The sequence below is a fragment of the Rana temporaria genome, chromosome 6 (assembly GCF_905171775.1).
Source record: "Rana temporaria chromosome 6, aRanTem1.1, whole genome shotgun sequence".
Classification (NCBI taxonomy): Eukaryota; Metazoa; Chordata; class Amphibia; order Anura; family Ranidae; genus Rana; species Rana temporaria.
The window spans coordinates 204,486,388-204,506,647 of NC_053494.1; the positions used below are offsets into that span (position 1 = coordinate 204,486,388).

Here is a 20,260-nt window from a genome sequence, read left to right on the forward strand (position 1 = left end):
TAAGAAGCAAGAGTCTAACAGAGACAGCATTGGATCAAACAGAGGCCTCCAGGCAATGCTCTAGGAACACAGGCCCAGATTCTTAAAGGACTTACGACGGCGCAGCGCCATGTACGCCGTCGTAAGTCCTAATCTGGCCCGTCGTATCTATGCTACTGATTCTTAGAATCAGTTACGCATAGATATCCATTAGATCCGACAGACGTAAATGTCTCTTACGCCGTCGGATCGTAACTGCAATTTTTTTTTGCCCGCTAGGTGGCGCTTCGGTCGATTTCCGCGTCGAGTATGCAAATTAGCTAGATACGCGAATTCCCAAACGTACGCGTGGCCGACGCAGTAAAGTTACGATGTTTACGTTAGGCTTTTCCCAGCGTAATGTTGCCCCTGCTATATGGTGGCCTAAGTGCGGCGCAACAATGTTAAGTATGGCCGTCGTTCCCGCGTCAAAATTTTAAAAAGTTACGTTGTTTGCGCAAGTCGTCCGTGAATGGGGCTGGACGTCATTTACGTTCACGTCGAAACCAATGACGTCCTTGCGACGTCATTTGGAGCAATGCACACTAAGATATTTTAGGGACGGCGCATGCGCAGTTAGTTCGGGGTGGGGATGCGCTTCATTTAAATGATACACGCCCCCTACCCGCCAAATTTGAATTCCGCCGCGTGATTTACGCTACGCCGCCGCAAATTTACAGGCAAGTGCTTTGTGAATAAAGCACTTGCCTGAAAAACTTGTGGCGGCGTAACGTAAATCGGATACGTTACGCCGCCGCATAGATACGCCAGTCTACGAGAATCTGGCCCACAGAGTCAGAGGAAATAATGAAACATCACAATAATATGATAAGGACATGGCTTATTTCTGCAGCTTCCCAGGAGCGCAGACCCCCCTCTTCAAGGAAGATCCCCCGCTGACCCTATGTGAGTCACGCGTGTTATCTGCTGTTCCGGCAGAACACGTACACGGCTCGCCTTTCACATTCAAAGCCACAGCCAGAGCGCTGATTAAGTTAGAGGCAAATTCTGGACTTGATAATAAACAAGGAATAATAAATAATATGATTGTGCAGCAGATGAGACGATGTCCATTTACTCCTAGTATGGTTACTTATCTACTGCAAGTCAGATCCCACTTATCTATGGCATGTCAGATCACCATTTCAATGCTGCCAGGTTTTTATGCCAACTGCCACAGCTGCCAGTCTCTGCAATGTGTAGATAGCCCAGTGTGTCTGCACTATGAAATGTAAGAAGAAATATGGATGAGTATAGGGGTTTCAACCAGTTATCAGCACATAGAACTCATGTTAATGTCTTGATTGAAATTTATACAGTGGAACCTTGGTTTATGACTAACGTAGTTAACAAGCATTTTTGAATAAAGAGCAACTTTTTTAAAAAAAAAATCTGACTCGGTTTGCGAGTGTTGTCTCGCAAAATGAGCAGGATTCAAGCTAATGGGTCGTGCAGTACTGCATTTGGCCAGAGGTGCGGGGGCGCCGGAGCCAAGCAGAGCCGATCGTATGGCTTGGTCAGAAAAAGCCAGAAATACTCTGCTCCCGAGCCTTTCCAAGGTTTTCCAAATTGAGCCGAGCTCTCCCCAAGCCTTTACGAGTTTTTCCGAGGCTCTCCGGCGCCCCCACCTCTGGCCACATGCGGTATTGCATGCCATAGAAGTCAATGCGGAACAAATTATTTTAGTTTCCATTGACTTCTATGGGGAAACTCGCTTTGATATGCAAGTGCTTTGGATTACAAGCATTCTCCTGAAACGGATTATGCTTGTAATCCAAGGTTCCACTGTATATGTAAACACTGTGGGCCGGATTCAGAAAGAAGATACGACGGCGTATCTCCTGATACGCCGTCGTATCTCTGAGTCCGGCCGTCGTATCTATGCGCCTGATTCCTAGAATCAGGTTACGCATAGATATGCCTAAGATCCGACAGGTGTAAGTGACTTACACCGTCGGATCTTAGGCTGCAATTCCAGGCCGGCCGCTAGGTGGCGCTTCCATATCTTTTACGCATCGAATATGCAAATGAGCATTTATGCCGATTCAGAAACGAACGACCACCCTGCGCTTTTTTTTTACGTCGTTTGCGTTCGGCTTTTTCAGGCGGAAAGTTACCCCTGGGGTAACTTTCTATAGCAGGGGTAAGTGCGGCGTATCCTATGTTAAGTATGGCCGTCGTTCCCGCGCAGAGTTTTGAATTTTTTACGTTGTTTGCGTAAGTCGCTCGCGAATACGGCCAGACGTAATTTACGTTAACGTTGAAACCAATGACGTCCTTGCGACGTTATTTGGAGCAATGCACGCTGGGAAAATTTGCGGACGACGCATGCGCTGTTCGATCGGCGTGGGGACGCGCCTGATTTAAATAGTACACTCCCCCTAGCCGCAGAATTTGAATTCCGCCGGGGGATTTACGTTACGCCGCCGCAACTTTAAAGGCAAGTGCTTTCTGAATAAAGCACTTGCCTCAAAAAATAGCGGCGGTGTAACGTAAATCAGATAGGTTACGCGGATCTAAAGATCCGCTGACCTATCTGAATCTAGCCCAGTAATGTTAACAAAGGAAATGCATTGTTTCTTTTTTTGACCTAAATCAAGACTATCAGGAAATGCAACTGTACATTTGCAAACTGAAAAGTATGGACCCCACCAGGACCAGAACAAGAGGTGGGCAGGAGAGGCAGTCATCCCGGCAATAGTGGGTGGGGGTGGTGCCCACTCACTGCATGTTCCAAAGCAGTGTCTGGCAACCACCCCTGTCACACCATGCTCCATGCCCTGTCTCCATCCCATCCGCCCCAAAGCTGACACGGAAAAAAAACATATTGGGGTAGATTCACGTAGAATGGCGTATGTTTGTGCGGGCGTAACGTATCCTATTTACGTTACGCCTCCGCAACTTTTACAGGCAAGTGCCGTATTCTCAAAAGAAAGTTGCGGCGGCGTAGCGTAAATAGGCCGGCGTAAGCCCGCCTAATTCAAATTGTGAAGAGGTGGGCGTGTGTTATGTAAATTAGGCCTGACCCGACGTGATTTGCGTTTTTCACGAACGGCGCATGCGCCGTCCGTGGAATTTCCCAGTGTGCATTGCTCCAAAGTACGCCGCAAGGACGTCATTGGTTTCGACGTGAACATAAATGACGTCCAGCCCCATTCACGGACGACTTACGCAAACGACGTAAATTTTTCAAATTTTGTCGCGGAAACGACGGCCATACTTAACATTGGTACGCCGCATATACGCCTTATATAACAGGGGTAACTTTACGCCGGGAAAAGCCTAACGTAAACGGCGTAACTGTACTGCGTCGGCCGGGCGTACGTTCGTGAATTCACGTATCTAGCTAATTTACATATTCTAGGCGTAAATCAGAATACACGCCCCTAGCGGCCAGCGTTAATATGCAGTTAAGATCCGATGGCGTAAGAGACTTACGCCGGTCAGATCTAATACAAATCTATGCGTAACTGATTCTATTCTCCCACATCTTCCCTGGGGCACCGAGGCGCCGGAAAGGAAGGTCACGTTCAGGCCTAAAATGATTTTTTTTAAACATGTGTACAAAAAAACGCAAAAACTACTGTGTATGACGCATATTAAATGAACATATAAACTTTATAAATAAAAAAATAAAAAAACTACCCTGCACTACCTCACCAGCTGCTATACCGAAATCAATAAAAGAAATTAAATAAAAATATAAACTTTTTGGAAGATTTTTATTGAAATAAATGATCAGGTGACAGGGTCTCTTTAAGAAAAACTCATTTGTATATCCCTACCAGCCCCTTCTCCTGCCTATTACCAACAGATGCAATACATTGATTATCAGTCCATTGATTAGCAGCCAACACGACTCCCAGCAGCAGGAAAAGCTTTCTAGATCTCAACACCTAAACCGTTTCACGCCATCGTATTCTGAGGCTGTGATCAAATCAGGCGGGCACTGGCGCGCACACCATGCTGCGGTCACTTGACGCCACCAACCAGCCTCTGCGGAGATTGGCAGGAGGACCTGCTGGAGACATGAACAGGTGAGAGCGCTGGGGAGGCGGGGAATGTAAAATGCTCCAAAATAATAGGTCAGTACAATAATGTCTAAGGCCTGCTTCACACCTATGCAGGGTGCAGTTTGCATATTCCGGGGTGCATTTTGCATTTTTCAATACATGTTGTTTTTGATCCATTGAAGTCTATGGAACCAAAAAAAAGTCCCTGGTCCTTTCCATAAAATGCACTGAATGTGACCCATAGGAAACCATGTTATATGGACTGTAGTGTGTTTCTGCAAAAAAGTGTGAACCAGGCCTAAGTGGGATATTTTGTGAGGACCCCCCACCCCCCTTTATTTTACACCAGATGTGTTGATCAAGACCAGGCTCAGCCCAACTGAGAAAATATGATCATTTTATTTATATATATATATATATATATATATATATATATATATATATATATATATATATATATATATATATATATATATTATACACACACACACATTTTTATTTTTTTTGCAATAACAAATGCTGAATTTACCTTTTCTCACCCCCCCCCCCCAAAAAAAAAAAAAACAGATCCTGTGAAGTGATTCAATACCTGTGCAGATAAAGATTGCTAGAATCTCCTCTGCCTGGAAGCCTGAGAGTTTCTTTACAGTATCTGTGTTGTGTGTGTCCCCTTTTATTTATTTATTTATTTATTTATTTATTTATTTATTTATTTATTTATTCATTTATTATATATATAAAAAAAAAAATGTCTTTTTTTATTTTATTATTATATATTTTTTATTTAGGGATTTCACCTTTTAACCACTTAAGGACCGGACCAATATGCTGCTACATGACCCAAGGGGTTTTTACAGCTCGGGACTGCGTCGCTTTAACAGACAATTGTGCGGTCGTGCGACGTGGCTCCCAAACAAAATTGGCGTCTTTTTTCCCCCACAAATAGAGCTTTCTTTTGGTGGTATTTGATCGCCTCTGCGGTTTTTATTTTTTGCGCTATAAACAAAAATAGAGCGACAATTTTGAAAAAAATTCAATATTTTTTACTTTTTGCTGTAATAAATATCCCCCAAAAACATATATAAAATTGTTTTTTTTCCTCAGTTTAGGCTGATACGTATTCTTCCTATTTTTGGTAAAAAAAATCGCAATAATCGTTTATCGGTTGGTTTGCGCAAAATTTATAGCGTTTACAAAATAGGGGATAGTTTTTTTGCATTTTTATTTATTATTATTTTTTTACTACTAATGCCGGCGATCAGCGATTTTTTTCGTGACTGCGACATTATGGCGGACACTTCGGACAATTTTGACACATTTTTGGGACCATTGTCATTTTCACAGCAAAAAATGCATTTAAATTGCATTGTTTATTGTGAAAATGACAGTTGCAGTTTGGGAGTTAAACACAGGGGGCGCTGTAGGAGTTAGGGATCACTGTGTATGTGTTTACTAGTGTAGGGGTGTGTGGCTGTAGGAATGACGTCATTGATCGTGTCTCCCCTATAAAAGGGATCACTCGATCGATGCGCCGACACAGTGAAGCACGGGGAAGCCGTGTTTACACACGGCTCTCCCCGTTCTTCAGCTCCGGGGAGCGATCGCGACGGAGCGGCTATAAACAAATAGCCGCGCCGTCGTCCCGGATCGCTCCCCGAGCGGACCCGACCTCCGCATGTACTGGGGGGGGTCCCGATCGGACCCCCCACCCACGTCTAGCAGAGGACGTACAGGTACGTGATTGTGCCTGTCCGTGCCATTCTGCCGACGTAAATGTACATGAGGAGGTCAGGAAGTGGTTAAACTTTGTATTTTACGCTTTACGCTTTATGATTTGAAGATCGATTCAGCATTTGTCATGGCAGTAGAGATATAGGGCCAGATTCTCGTAGGGAGCGCGTATTTGCGAGCGGGGCGTAACGTATCCTATTTACGCTACTCCTCCGCAACTTTGACAGGCAAGTGCAGTATTCCCGAAGCAAAGTTGCGGCGGCGTAGCGTAAATAGGCCGGCGTAAGCCCGCCTAATTCAAATATGGAACATGTGGGCGTGTTTTACGTTAATGTATTGTGACCCCCACGTAAATGACGCTTTTTACGAACGGCGCATGGGCCGTCCGCGAAAGTATCCCAGTGCGCATGCTCCAAATGAACCCGCAAAAAGCCAATGCTTTCGACGTGAACGTAAATGACGCACAGCCCTATTCGCGAACGACTTACGCAAACAACGTAATCGACGGAAAATTCGACGCTGGCCCGACGTCCATACTTAACATAGGATACGCCTCATATAGCAGGGGTAACTTTACGCCGGAAAAAGCCTAACGTAAACGGCGTATCTGTAATGCGACGGCCGGGCGTGCGTTCGTGAATTGGCATATCTAGCTGATTTACATATTCTAGGCGTAAATCAGCGTACACGCCCCTAGCGGCCAGCGTAAATATGCAGTTAAGATACCACGGCGTAAGCGACTTACGCTGGTCGTATCTTAGAAAAATTCTGGCGTATCTGATTCTTTGAATCAGGCGCCAAGATGCGACGACTCAGACTCAGAGATACGCCGTTGTATCTCCTACGTGAATCTGGGCCATAGAATATATATATATATATATATATATATATTTCTCTTGGGGTAATTTAATTTTATTGATTGTCACTTTTATATAAATTTTGAAGGTTTCATAATAATCTTTTACACTTTTTTCACATATTTAGATTTATTTTTGTGGTCTTTTTATTGACCACCAGAAGATTTACACTCCTGACCGGGCCATTTTTAGCGATATGGCACTGCGTTGCTTTAACTGACAATTGTGCAGACCTGCAACGCTGTACCTAAATAAAATGTATTTGATCACCTCCTGCAGTTTTTATGTTATGCTCTATAAACAAAAAAAAAAAGACAAACGATAAATAAAATATGTGTAAGATAGACTTTCTGCTATAAAATACATCCGATTAAAAACCTTGCAAAAACTCAAATGTCTTCATCAATTTAGGCCAGTATGTATTCTGCATGTTTTTGGCAAAAAAAAAAAACAACACATTAAGTTAAGTGTATATTGATTTGTTATAGCGTCTACCAACTGGGATAGATAAATTTTTTTGGTTTTTTGTGTGTGTGTGTGTGTGTGTGTGTGTGTGTGTATATATATATATATATATATATATATATATATATATATATATATATATATATATATATATATATATATATATATATATATATATATATATGTGTATGTGTATATGTATATATATAATTGTCCCACCTGCGCATTGTAAAGCGTTGTGTAAACTGTTGGCGCTATATAAATTGTGTAGTATTATTATTATTATGTGTATGAATTTTGATTTATTCTTTACTAGTAATGGTGACAATTAATGACTTATAGCGGGTCTGCGATATTGCGCCGGACATACTGACACTTTTTGGGAACCAACTAATATAGTGATCAGGGCTGAAAAAAATATGCACTGTCACTGTACTAATGACAATGGCTGAGAAGGGGTCATCATCTAGGGCACAGGTGTCAATCACAAGGCCTGCGGGCCAAATCCGGCCCTCGCACCTCTCCTGCAGCTCCAGCCCTCCTCTGGTCCTGCTCCAGACCCTTACTTTTTGCTTTAAAGCAATGCATCCAGCTTCTTCCCAGCAGCAGCATAAGGAATGGGGGGTGCACTGTGATGAAAGGGAGAGTGGGGGGACTCAACTTCTGATGGTGGGGTGGCTCTTGACATCTAATGTAAGGGGAGGGGATGTGCTGGACATCTAATCTTACAGATACAATCGGTCCTTTTGAGGGCAATCGTAATGCTGATGCGGCCCAAGATGAAATTGAGTTTGACACCCTTGATCAAGGGCAATCAAAGGGTTAAGGTGTGAGGTGCTTTTACTATGGGAAGAGATGAAATGTATTCCTTGACCCTCCCTTCTAGATTGTAAGCTCTAACGAGCAGGGCCCTCTGATCCTTCCTGTATTGAATTGTATTGTGACTGTACTGTCTTCCCTGATGTTGTAAAGCGCTGCGCAAACTGTTGGCGCTATATAAATCCTGTATATTAATATTATTATTATTATTATTATTATTCCCTACTTTGCAGAGACACAAACTCCATCCCTTTTCTCCAAGTTCTGTGTCTCTGCCTGATGATCGTTGGGTACCGTGCGCCCACTGATCGGCTTCCGCTGTGTGAAATATTTGCATAACTCCTCCCAAGAGCCAGCCCACTGCTTAAAGCGGGAGTTCACCCATTTGTAAAAAAAAAAAATTTCTCCCCTTAGATTCCTGCTCATTCGGTCTAGGGGAATCGGCTATTTGTATTAAAATATGAGCAGTACTTACCCGTTTTCGAGCTGCATCTTCTTCCGTCGCTTCCGGGTATGGGTCTTCGGGAGCGGGCGTTCCTTCTTGAGTGACAGCCTTCCGAGAGGCTTCCGACGGTCGCATCCGTCGCGTCACTCGTAGCCGAAAGAAGCCGAACGTCGGTGCGGCTCTATACTGCGCCTGCGCACCGATGTTCGGCTTCTTTCGGAAAATCGTGACGCGATGGATGCGACCGTCGGAAGCCTCTCGGAAGCCTGTCAATCAAGAAGAAACGCCCGCTCCCGAAGCCCATACCCGGAAGCGACGGAGAGGATGCATCTCGTAAGCGGGTAAGTACTGCACATATTTTAAAATAAATAGCCGATTCCCCTAGTAAAAACGAGCAGGAATCTAAGGGGGAAAAGTGCCCTCTAAGGGTGAACCCCCGCTTTAAAGGGGTTGTAAAGATACAATTTGTTTTTCTAAATATCTTCCTTTACCTTAGTGCAGTCCTCCTTCACTTACCTCATCCTTCCATTTTGCTTTTAAATGTCCTTATTTCTTCTGAGAAATCCTCACTTCCTGTTCTTCTGTCTGTAACTCCACACAGTAATGCAAGGCTTTCTCCCTGGTGTGGAGTGTCGTGCTCGCCCCCTCCCTTGGACTACAGGAGAGTCAGGACGCTCTCTACGTCGCAGATAGAGAAAGGAGCTGTGTGTTAGTGGGCGTCCTGACTCTCCTGTAGTTCAAGGGAGGGGACGAGAACGACACTTCACACCAGGGAGAAAGCCTTGCATTACTGTGTGGAGATACAGACAGAAGAACGGGAAGTGAGGATTTCTCAGAAGAAATAAGGACACTTAAAAGCAAAATGGAAGGATGAGGTAAGTGAAGGAGGACTGCACTAAGGTAAAGGAAGATATTTAGGAGAAAAAAATTCTACCTTTACAACCCCTTTAAGACTTGAGAGTGCTGAAGCGGAGTGGGGGGCTGTGATGTTTTCAGGGAGCTATGTACAGCACCCTGTAGCCCCTCCCACCAGCCAGGATCTGATAGCATTGCATAGGGAAGCACAATTTTTCGTTACAAATTACATTTTGGACTTAGTGGCCCGGATTCAGATAGTCTTTACGTCGGCGTATCTATTGATACGCCGCGTAAGTTCTACGAAGCGCCGGCGTATCTTCTTTCTGTATTCAGAAAGCAAGATACGCCAGAAATTTACTAAGATACGGCTGGCGTAAGTCTCTTACACTGTCGTATCTTAGGGTGCATATTTACGCTGACCGCTAGTTGGCGCTTCCGTATATTTACGTGTCGAATATGCAAATTAGGTAGATACGCCGATTCAGAAACATACGTCCGCCCAGCGCATTTTTTTACGTCGTTTACGTAAGGCTTTTTCCGGCGTAAAGTTACCCCTTATAAAGCAGGGGTAAGTCATGTTAGGTATGGACGTCGGAAACGTACGAACAGTGTCGTATTTTACGTCATCTGCGTAAGTAGTTCGCGAATAGGGCTGTACGTAAGTTACGTTCACGTCGAAAGCATTGACAGTTTGCTGCGTAATTTGGAGCATGCACACTTGGAAATGTTCACGGACGGCGCATGCGCTGTTCGGGGAAAAAAACGTCAATTACGTGGGGTCACAAGTAATTTAAATAATACACGCCCACATCATCCACATTTGAATTAGGCGCGGTAACTTACAACGCTAATTCTTTCTGAATACAGGACCTGCCGCTGTAAGTTACGGCGGTGTAGTGTATCTGAGATACGCTACGCCCGCCGAAAGATACACAAATGTATCTGAATCCGGGCCAGTGATAGTGGGCCATATTCTCCTAGATTTCCCGCGGGCGGCGCATAAGCTATTTACACTCCGCCGCCCCAACCTACAGGAGCAAGTGCTGTATTCCCCAAACACTTGCTCCGTAGTTTGGGGCGGCGGAGTGTAAATGGCCCGGCGTAGCCACGCGTATCTCCAAGGGGGCGGCTTCCATTTAAATTAAGAGCGCCCCCGATTCTAACGAACTGCGCATGCGCCGGGCTTAAAATAGCCCAGTGCGCATGCTCCAGTTCTCGGCGTAAAACGTCAATGACGCCGACGTGTGCGTCATTGACGTAAAGTCGTATTCAAGAACGACTTAGGGAAACGACGCAGCCGACTGAAAAACACGACGCGGACCCGACGCCATACTTAACATGGCCTACGTGGGACTGGCGTAAACTTACCCCTCATATAGCAGGGGTAAGTTTACGCTTACGCAAACGACGTTAGCGACGGTTACGCAACGCGAATTCGTTCGGGAATCGGCGTATCAGGCTCATTTGCATAAACAAATGAGACCTGAACGTAAACGCCATCTAGCGGCGGGTGGAGTAATTACATTTAAGATCCGACAGTGTAAGTGACTTACAGATGGCGGATCTTAAGTGTATCTATGCGAAAATGATTCTAAGAATCAGTCGCATAGATACACGGGCCAAAAAAGAGAGATACAACGGTGTTTCCTGAGATTCTCCATCGTATCCTTACTCAGAATATGGCCCAGTATCACTGGGGGGTCCAAAATGTTTAATTTGTAATAAAAAAATTTTTAGATAAAAATGTCTTTAGCATGTTGATTAAAGGGGGGGAGAAGGATGGAAATTGGGGAGGCAAAATATAAGCAGATTAAACTTCAGCTTTCAATTTATATCATTTGGGTTTAGCTGCACTTGAAACTAGTTGCGTTTTTAGGATATGTTTAAGGATTTTTAATTAATACATAACAGTATTAATTGGCGCTTTTAATATCTGCCTGGAGTTCAGCTTTAATCCCCAGCCAGTTTTCCCGGCTGAAAATCAGATCAGAGCGCAACACTTAATGTTTCCTTAACTCTGAAGGCAGTTGAAAGCGAAGGAAAAATTCTGAGCGGCTAAACTGTTTATTCATTGAGTGCATTAATATAACCTACAGAATCCAATAACTATATGTGCAGCTTTCCTCAAGGAACTTGTCCAATTTCATCTTAACTGTCCATAATGAATGTGCTTTAACTGCATTTTGTAGAAGCAAATTCCAGAATCAAATTACTGTGAGTGGCGGGGGGGAGCGAGATATGAGCCGCGCCGCGGCCGCTTATTCCAGCTTCTATTTAGCATGCGGCATCTAATCAGCCGTGGGGCTCCCGGGTCCCCTCTACGCGACGACGCCACAGAACCCGCCACAGCCAGCAGGCCAGTGTTTTTTTTGAAGGCGCCTTTATTTGGGTGGTGGGTTGACTCTGAAAGAATTTGCATGCCGATGCCTCATTCCTCATTGGAGGAGCTCATTATCCAGAACTGGCTACTGCTGTGGTCTGTGTACCGTATTTATCGGCGTATACCGCGCACTTTTTGCCCTGAAAATCAGGGCAAAATCCTGGGTGCGCGGTATGCGCCGATACCCGCTTTCCCGCGCCGAGTTTGAATACTGCGCTGGCATATACCGTGCGCAGTACACTCGTGTATAGTCGGGCAGGCTCGGCGCTCACGTCCTGGACGTACAGGACGTGAGCGCGAGAGTAGCCGAGCCTGCCCGACTATACACGAGTGTACTGCGCTCGGTATTTGCCGGCGCAGTATTCAAACTCGGCGCGGGGATCGAGCGGGAAGGACGCCGGACCCGACGAAGAGGACACCCGAAGCCACAGACGGACGCCGGACCCGACGAGGCCGCCGATGGACGCCGCGCCAGACACCAAAACTGTAAGTACTAAAAAAAAAATTGCAGGAATGTCGGGTCCACTTTAGGGGTGCACGCTATACGCCGGAGCGCGCATTACCCCGATAAATACGGTAACTGGAATTTAGAGAATACAAGAGCAAGAGGAGTGAGACTGGTGGGCCACAGGTGGATCTAAGTGGTCTTGTACCTAAGGGATTTGGACCCCCAAGGACAGATATTGGCTTTGGTTGACCTCACCGAGGTCTACTTTATCGCGGACACATTTTTGGGACCATTGTCATTTTATTGAGTGGTCAGCGCTATAAAAATGCACAGATTACTGTGAAAATGGCAGTGAAGGGGTTAAGTGTGCCTAGGCATGTGTTCTAACTGTAGGGGGGATGGGCTATGTGTGACATGACACTGATCACTGCTTCCGGTTACAGGGTGCTGTGATCAGTGTCCTGTCACTACGAAGACTGGGGAAATGCTTGTTTACATCAGTATTTCCCCCCCCTTCTTCCTCACCGTGACACGATCACAGGTATGCCCGCAAACATCGAGTCCGCGGGACCCGCGGTCAGAGTCACAGCGCTCCCGGCAGGCACGCGCGTCCACAATGCCGGCTTCTTAAAGGGGACGTATATATACGTCCTTCTGCCTGTCCGTGCCATGCTGTCGACATATATATATATATATTTATGGTTGGAGCCCTACGGCCGACACGGACATGGACACAGACTGACTAGGACTCACAACATACAATGGACCTGAAGTGTGCGCTGGCCCTAATGGACGGTACGCCAGAATAAGGGGGCATACCCTGTTAAATGATAGATGTTGTGGAGAGGAATGAACCTGGGAATTCCTGTGAAATGGGATGGGGGGGTGGGCGAAGTGCGCCGGAAGTCTCGTGCTGAGACAGGAAGCCGACGGAGCCTGGAGGGAGGCGAGGAGATTATATAGGCTCCCCGGGCTCCTCCCATAAACACAGGCCGCTGCTCGGCCTTATTACTTATGGTTGGAGCCCTACGGCCGACACGGACATGGACACAGACTGACTAGGACTCACAACATACAATGGACCTGAAGTGTGCGCTGGCCCTAATGGACGGTACGCCAGAATAAGGGGGCAAAACATTCAGGTAGGGTTATAGTTTTTATTGAGTCAGAAGATTAGTGAGCAAGTTTGGCGAAGGCTTGTGCCATCTCCGCCTGAGGGTCAGGAATGTACCTAGCAAAGCAGGCAGACTTCCACCTGCCTAGTTTCTTAATGATATGGTCGGGGACCCCGTGTCGCGAGGCGGTTGAGGCTGCTCCGATACGAAAGGAGTGGCCCGAATACTGGGTAGGATTGAGGTGCAGAGTCCGAAGGAGGATCCTCACGTGTTTAATGAACTGGCTGGTGTTCAGAGGTTTGTCCGGAAAGGGGAGTAGAGGAGCAGAGTCTGATTGGGCTGGCAAAAGTAAGAGTAGGCGGTCCAACACGGTCACTGGGCACCAGGCGTTACCTGTCTTGTAAATGGCGATGTCTAAGCCGGGGCCTGATTGCTGTGTTTTGGTGGTAGTGAGGTGAAGCGTGAAGCGGTCTTGATGGCGGACCAAGTGTCGTCTGCATAGGACTTGGCCGGCAGGGCTGTTGAAGGCAAACTCGCTGGGTCGGAGGAAACCATAATACGCTAGGTAGATAGCCGCTTGTATGACCAAGCTAGGCAGGAGGCCAAACGGGGATGTGGCGAGGATGGTAGACAGGTCTCTAAATATGGTGCTGGTAATGGGCAGGCGTTTGGCGTTGACGACTGGTTGTTGCTTCCGGACTGCGCGTAGGGCAGCTTTGACTGCGTGGGACGTAAACAGCGAAGGCTTCACCGGATCGTGTAAGGCCAGAAAGTGCTGGACGCCAGCCAGGTAGAGACGGATGGTGTTGTATGAAAGGGACTGGCAAGTGTGACAGTAGGAGATGAAGGCCAATACGTGCTTGACACTCGGGGTGGTGTTAGCGGAGTGGCGCGTCAAGAACTTGGTAAAGGTGTCCCAAGCTGTGTGATAGGCTTTGAGGGTATTGCGGGAGAGAGACTGGTTGATCAGCTGGGTAGCTTGCTGTAGGTGCTGTGTCAGTCCAGGGTCAGTTGAGACCAAGGAGGGATAGGGGCTGAAGATGGATCGGCTGCGGGTTTCTGCTGGAAAAAAGAGGCATAATTAAAGCGGGACAAGGCGTCTGCGGCGAGATTACACTTGCCGGGGAGGAAGGTACAATGCACATTGAATTGGTGTAGCAAGGACAGTTGCACTAGCCGACGTAGGAAGGACATAATAACAAGAGACCTGGACCTGCCCTTGTTAATAATGTCGGCTGTGGCCTGGTTGTCGGTGGTGAAGGTAACAGTTTGTCCAGCCCAGCTGTGGCCCCAGAGTTGGGCGGCTGCTACGATTGGGTACAACTCGAACAAGGAGGACGTCTGGGTGAAGCCCGGGATCGCTAGTATTTCTGGCGGCCACGGTCCTGCGAACCAGTGGTGGCCAAAAATAGCTGCAAAACCTGTGGAAGCTGCGGCGTCGGTCACTATTTGTGGGGAAAGGGGAGACACTGACGGTATAAACATCGATATACCGTTCCAGTTGGTGAGAAATTCTTCCCACATCGAGAGGTCCGCTAAGGCTGCGGTATCCAATATGAGAATCTGATCAGGGTCCTGTGCATGGGAAAGGAAGACCAGAAGGCGTGACACGAAGGATCGGCCCTGAGGGATGATCCTTACCGCAAAGTTTAGCATTCCCAGGAGGGACTGCAGCTGCTTCCTGGTGCAGCCCTGCGTTTGGGTGAAACTATGGAGGACTGCCCTGATGCGGGTCAGTTTGTCGGGGGGGAGGCTGGCTTGCATGGAGGTGGTATCCAGATTAACTCCGAGGAAGGTAATGGAGTGTGCTGGGCCTTCTACTTTGTGTTCTGCGAGGGGGACGTTGAGATTTTTGAAGACGAGTCTCAACTTTTGGAGGTCTCCTGGAGGCGTGTCGGGTTGTTCAATTAGCAAAAAGTCATCCAAGTAGTGGATGACTTCTTGACACTGGGCTTGGTGCACGAGTATCCAGGTGAGAGTCTGTGCGAAGGTGTCGAAGAGCCAGGGACTAGACTTGGAGCCAAACGTCAGCTTGGTGGCGAAGTAGTATGACTCTCTCCATTTCATGCCATGCCAACACCAGAGGGACGGGTGGATAGGCAGGAGTTTAAAGGCATCTGAGATGTCGGCCTTGGAGAGCCAGGTGCCCGTGCCGGTTTTGATTATGGCTTGGATTGCCATGTCTACGGACGCGTATTTTAGGGAGAACTCCTCCGAGGGGATCAAGGAGTTCAGGCTGGGGGTGGGGGAAGAATGAGGCGCAGACAGATCGTAAACTAAACGTGTTTTATTTGAAAACTTGCCCTTGACAAGCCCAATAGGGCTGACTCTCCAGGTGCTGAAGGGGGGTGTGGTGAAGGGGCCTATGATGAAGTCTCGCTCTAGCTCTGTCTGTAAGAGCTGGTCTATGGCCTGCTTGTCTGTGGCGGCTGAGCGCAGGTTTCTACATTCGTGCGTTGTGTGGGGCAGTGAAATGAGGCCTGTGTGGAACCCTTCTGTGAAGCCTTGGACGAGGAAGGTGGTGAGGGAGGGGGTGGGGTGGGAGGTGAGGTAGAGCTCCAGCCAGGGGATGTTTATGCGGCCTAGTCAGGTCTTCTTTTGTTGCTTGACTAGGCATAGGGTCCTGGGGTGCGCTCTATGGCACGTAAGGCAGACATGGAGCAGACGGCATTGGCTGAAGTTGCAGGAGCCATGGTTAAAATTATTGCAGATGGCCGCGCCGCCTAGCGTCTGTACTGGGCGCCCGAATTTGTCGGCCTGGGACGTCTGCTGGGTGGCCAGTAGGCCCGGAGCTGCTCTCGAGGTCGAGGGGAGTTCGAACGGGCGAGTGTTGGCGGTGGTGTTGGTGGTGTTGGCGCACCAGGTGGCGGTGTGAGTGGAGGACTGGCAAACAGCGCATAACGGTGAGCGCAGGCCAGCAAAGTGACGACAGAACAGCTCGGTGTCCATGAGACTCCAATCTGTAGCTGTCTGGAACTGCAGCAGCCTGGCCGCTGCTTTGGCTGAGAAGGAGCGGTGGTAGTCATAGAATGAAAACCCTCCGTACTTGTAGCCCAGATCCACTATGGAGTGGAGATAAAGGTCCAGCTCTTCCCTCCTACTGGGGGAGGCGGAGCATAGGACGTCTCTGAGCATGCCAAAGGCCAAGGCGAATTCCGGGACCGATAGTTTACGGTTAAGCCTTGGGTCTTTGGCCTTGAGGACCACTGAGACGTCTCCCCAGGCGTAGGCCTTGTTCTCGGCTAGGTCGTGTACTGAGATGAGGAGGGAGGCTAGGTTGACGTCCTTGCCGTCCAGGATGTCCTTCCTGATATTGGCAGGTACCAAGTGGGCTGGGAGGACTACGGAGCACTTGCCTGCGGGTGTAAGCGGGAGAGGTATTTGTGGTTGTACTGTGGACGGGGTGAGCATGGATGGATCGGGGGTAGCTGTAGGTGGGCGAGCTTCCAGAAGCATCATTCTCATCTGTACGTCTGTAATAGTGGTGGAGAGTGTTGCGACCATGTTGTGGAGTTGGGACACGGCGGCGGATATGGAGTGTAGCGAGGTTCGCTGGGTGCTCGGTCCGGGTGAGGCTGGTGGGGAGTTGTTTGAAGCAGGAGGTGGGAACAGGAGCCTGAAGAGTTCTGCCTTCCTGGCTGTGGACGGAAAGGGCACATGCTTGCGCCTCAATGCCGCTGTTAACTTGGGGATGGTCCATCCCCTGAAGGAGCGTGCGCTGCCGCTCTCTGAAGCAGGGGGCGGTGAGGAAGGGGCAAAAAGGTCTTCGCTGCCGTCCTGAGACATGACTCAGGGTAAGTCGTGCCCTGGGTACGGAGTCTTGTTTACGAGGTCGGGGTGGGACGAGCAGGAACCTGCAGGGGTGAGATAAAAGGGGTTGCTTCCGTGTCCTGCCGGGGACGGGGGTTCCCCCCTTCTTTTTTTTTTTTTTTTTTACCTGTAGAAATGACTGAATCTGGAGTGCAGGGGGAGCTGGTGAGCTTGACTGACCTGTGGAGAAATGACAATGCATAAGGACGGGGGCTAGCGAAGCTCGAATGTTGTAAGCGACCGACGAAGGGGGGTGAGGCGGCGACGGCTTGGTGGCCGAAATGTCCCATGACAGAGGCCTGAAACGGTGCGTTGCGGGTGTGGCTGACAACGCGGGGGCTCTGGAGCATGTGCTGAAATGAGGGTGACACTGTTGGGGGAACGTTCGAGGCAAGTCTGCCAGCAGGAACGTGCAGGGATTGAGATCTGGACTCGTGTCAAGTAAATGAGTGACAGAAATTCTCATGGCAGAGATGCGAAACTCTGGAGCGTGTGCTGAAATGGGGCTAAGAAGAGAGGGGCAAGTTTGGGTCCGGACGTGTGTGGACTTGCTGGGGCGTGTTTGTGGTAGGGCAAGCGGCTAAAATGACCCATGACAGAGGCATGAACCGGTGCACTTTGATTGTGAGTGAAAACCGGGCTGTGGAGCATGTACTGAAAGGGGGCCACGGTGGATTTGGCCATGGGTGGAACGGGGTGAAGCTGCAGGTGAGAAAGTGCTTGTGTACCCCCAAGACGTACTGCAGCTGGGCAAGTGAGGGAACGTCCCACGAGAAAGGCGTGAGAGTGTGTATATCATGTGTTTGGCGACTGCCGGGCTGTGGAGCGTGAGCTGGGAGTGAGGCCGCTACTGATCGGGGGTGCCATGGCTGGTGTGTGGGTGTGACACGTGGGGAGCGGAGGCTGTGTGGAGGCATGCTTGGAGGCAAATGGGGTGTGTCTGGAATTGCTGTAAGCGAAGGGGGATAAAGAATGAATGGGCTGTGTTAAATGATGCATGATGATGCACAGCCTAATAAGAACGTGAGTGCCTCCTGCGTTGCGGTACAGCGAAAAGGGGTGTGCAGTTGTGATACTACGGCAGGGGGTGCAAGGCTGGATGAGGTGTGCATAAAACAACAAAACAACCCAAAAATTACGGCAGTTAAAACAGTATAACAATGCAAATGGTAATCTAGATAAGTGTTGTGCCTTCAACTGTGCTGCATGTGCTGGAATGCATGAGATGCCATGGTGCCAGGGACAAGCTGACAAGGATGAGAGTACAGTGAACAAAACATGTGTCATGTAAAGAAGTGCCGTGCATATGAAGTGACAATAAGCAGTATGTACAATGTGGGCAAGGACAACGGGGTCTGGTGGTGACATGCTGAGTACCTGTATACTGCGCGCAACGCAGTCACCATACATATATATATATATATATATATATACACATATGCGTACACATACATACACACATACATACACACATATATACACATATATATACACATACATGTACACGAGCACACACACACATAGTGGCACAACAAATTATAGTGAATGTAATTGTGGAAAAATGGGAATACAAGGTCTGCATCCATTAAGGTTGAATGACAGGGACCATGCTTAGCCATCAGTTGTATGGAGGTGTCCCCTGAGTGCACACCTACAGTATGTGAAATGGGGAACATTGGGTATAGGAAGTGACGCGTGTGGAGGGGGCGGAAATGAGAGCTCCGGTGTAGGAGGGGGTTGAGTGTGGAAGGAGGGGAGCCTACCTTGACGCCGGTCGGGCGGGTATGAAGCGAACGGATGCCTCAGCGTCTGCTGTGACAGCTGAGTCGGCTGAGAGGCGCAGCTGGACGGGGCGGCTGGACGGAGCGGCTGGACGGAGCGGCTGCGATGAGTGACGCGATGACGCAATCGAAGTGCGCCGGAAGTCTTGTGCTGAGACAGGAAGCCGACGGAGCCTGGAGGGAGGCGAGGAGATTATATAGGCTCCCCGGGCTCCTCCCATAAACACAGGCCGCTGCTCGGCCTTATTACATATATAGCAAGTGGTTAACTGCTTGCCGACCAGCGCACGACATGACTAATTATATATATATATATATATATATAATTAGTCATGTCGTGCGCTGGTCGGCAAGCAGTTAACCACTTGCTGCCAAATCACCATACGATGGTCAGGTTTCTTGTAATCGCAATAGGAGCGGCTGACTAGCCATTCGATTGCTATTGGAAGCAGTGGGAGGAGACACGCACCCCCCTCCCGACACCTTCTGCAGCTCTCCTTTCTTTTTTTTTTTATTGTTGGGTTTAATTGGGTCCCAATTGACTTGTGCTGTGTCCCTGTGCCGACTTGGCTAATTTGGCAAAGGTAGAACTGATGGCAGAGGCACCTGATGCATATATAGTGGTACCTTGGATTACGAGTATAATTCGTTCCAGAAGAATGCATGTAATTCAAAGCAAGTTTCCCCATAGGAAATAATGGAAACTCAAATAATCCATTCCAGTGGCATTGCTAGTGTATGCAGTACCGCATGTAACCAGAGGTGGGGGGCGTCTTAGTCATTTGGAGCCACTCGGAAACACTCGCGAACCAAGGTTTTTTTTTTTTTATGTGCCCCCCACCTCTGGCCAAATGAGGTACTGCACAGAGGCATGAATGACAATGGTCCCAAAAACGTGTCAAAAGGGTCCGATATGTCCGCCGCAATGTCACGGTCACAATAAAAATCGCAGCTCACCGCCATTACTAGTAAAAAAAAAATGCCATAAATCTATCTCCTATTTTGGAGACGCCATAAAAAAAAATTTGAACCAAAAATACTTAGAAGAATACGTATCGGTCTAAACTGAGGAAAAAAATGTATTTTTTTTAAATTGTGATATTTATTAACCTCTTCCCTACCGAGTCATAGTAAAATGACGTCGGCGGGAACCCTTCGTCCTTCAGACTGGACGTCATATGATGTCCTTGCTTTTCCGGCCGCTAGGGGGCGCACGCGCCACCCGCCGCATTGCTCGGGACCCGTTGCGCGGCGGCCGCGATATCTGCAGGGCACCAGCGATTGCCCGCATTAATGGCAGGAACATGGATCTGTGTGTGTAAACACACAGATCCATGTCCTATCAGCGGTGAGGAGACTGATGTGTGTTCCCAGTACAGAGGAACACACATCGGTTTCCTCCCCTTGTGAGTCCCCTCCCCCTACAGTTAGAACACACTTTAGGGAACATATTTAACCCCTTCAGCGCCAACTAGTGTTAATCCCTTCCCTACCAGTCACATTTACACAGTAATCGGTGC

General features: G+C 48.1%; 1 protein-coding gene across 1 annotated transcript in view; it reads left to right on the top strand.

The window, feature by feature from the left end:
* Positions 1 to 3,818: 3,818 nt before the first annotated feature.
* The window catches only part of LOC120944183 (rac GTPase-activating protein 1-like), a 113,448-nt gene continuing 97,006 nt past the window's right edge, over positions 3,819 to 20,260 (top strand). The window contains exon 1 of the mRNA XM_040358124.1: positions 3,819 to 4,055. Coding sequence (XP_040214058.1) covers positions 3,982 to 4,055 — 74 coding nt within the window. The 5' untranslated portion in view covers positions 3,819 to 3,981. The remainder of the gene's footprint in view (positions 4,056 to 20,260) is intronic.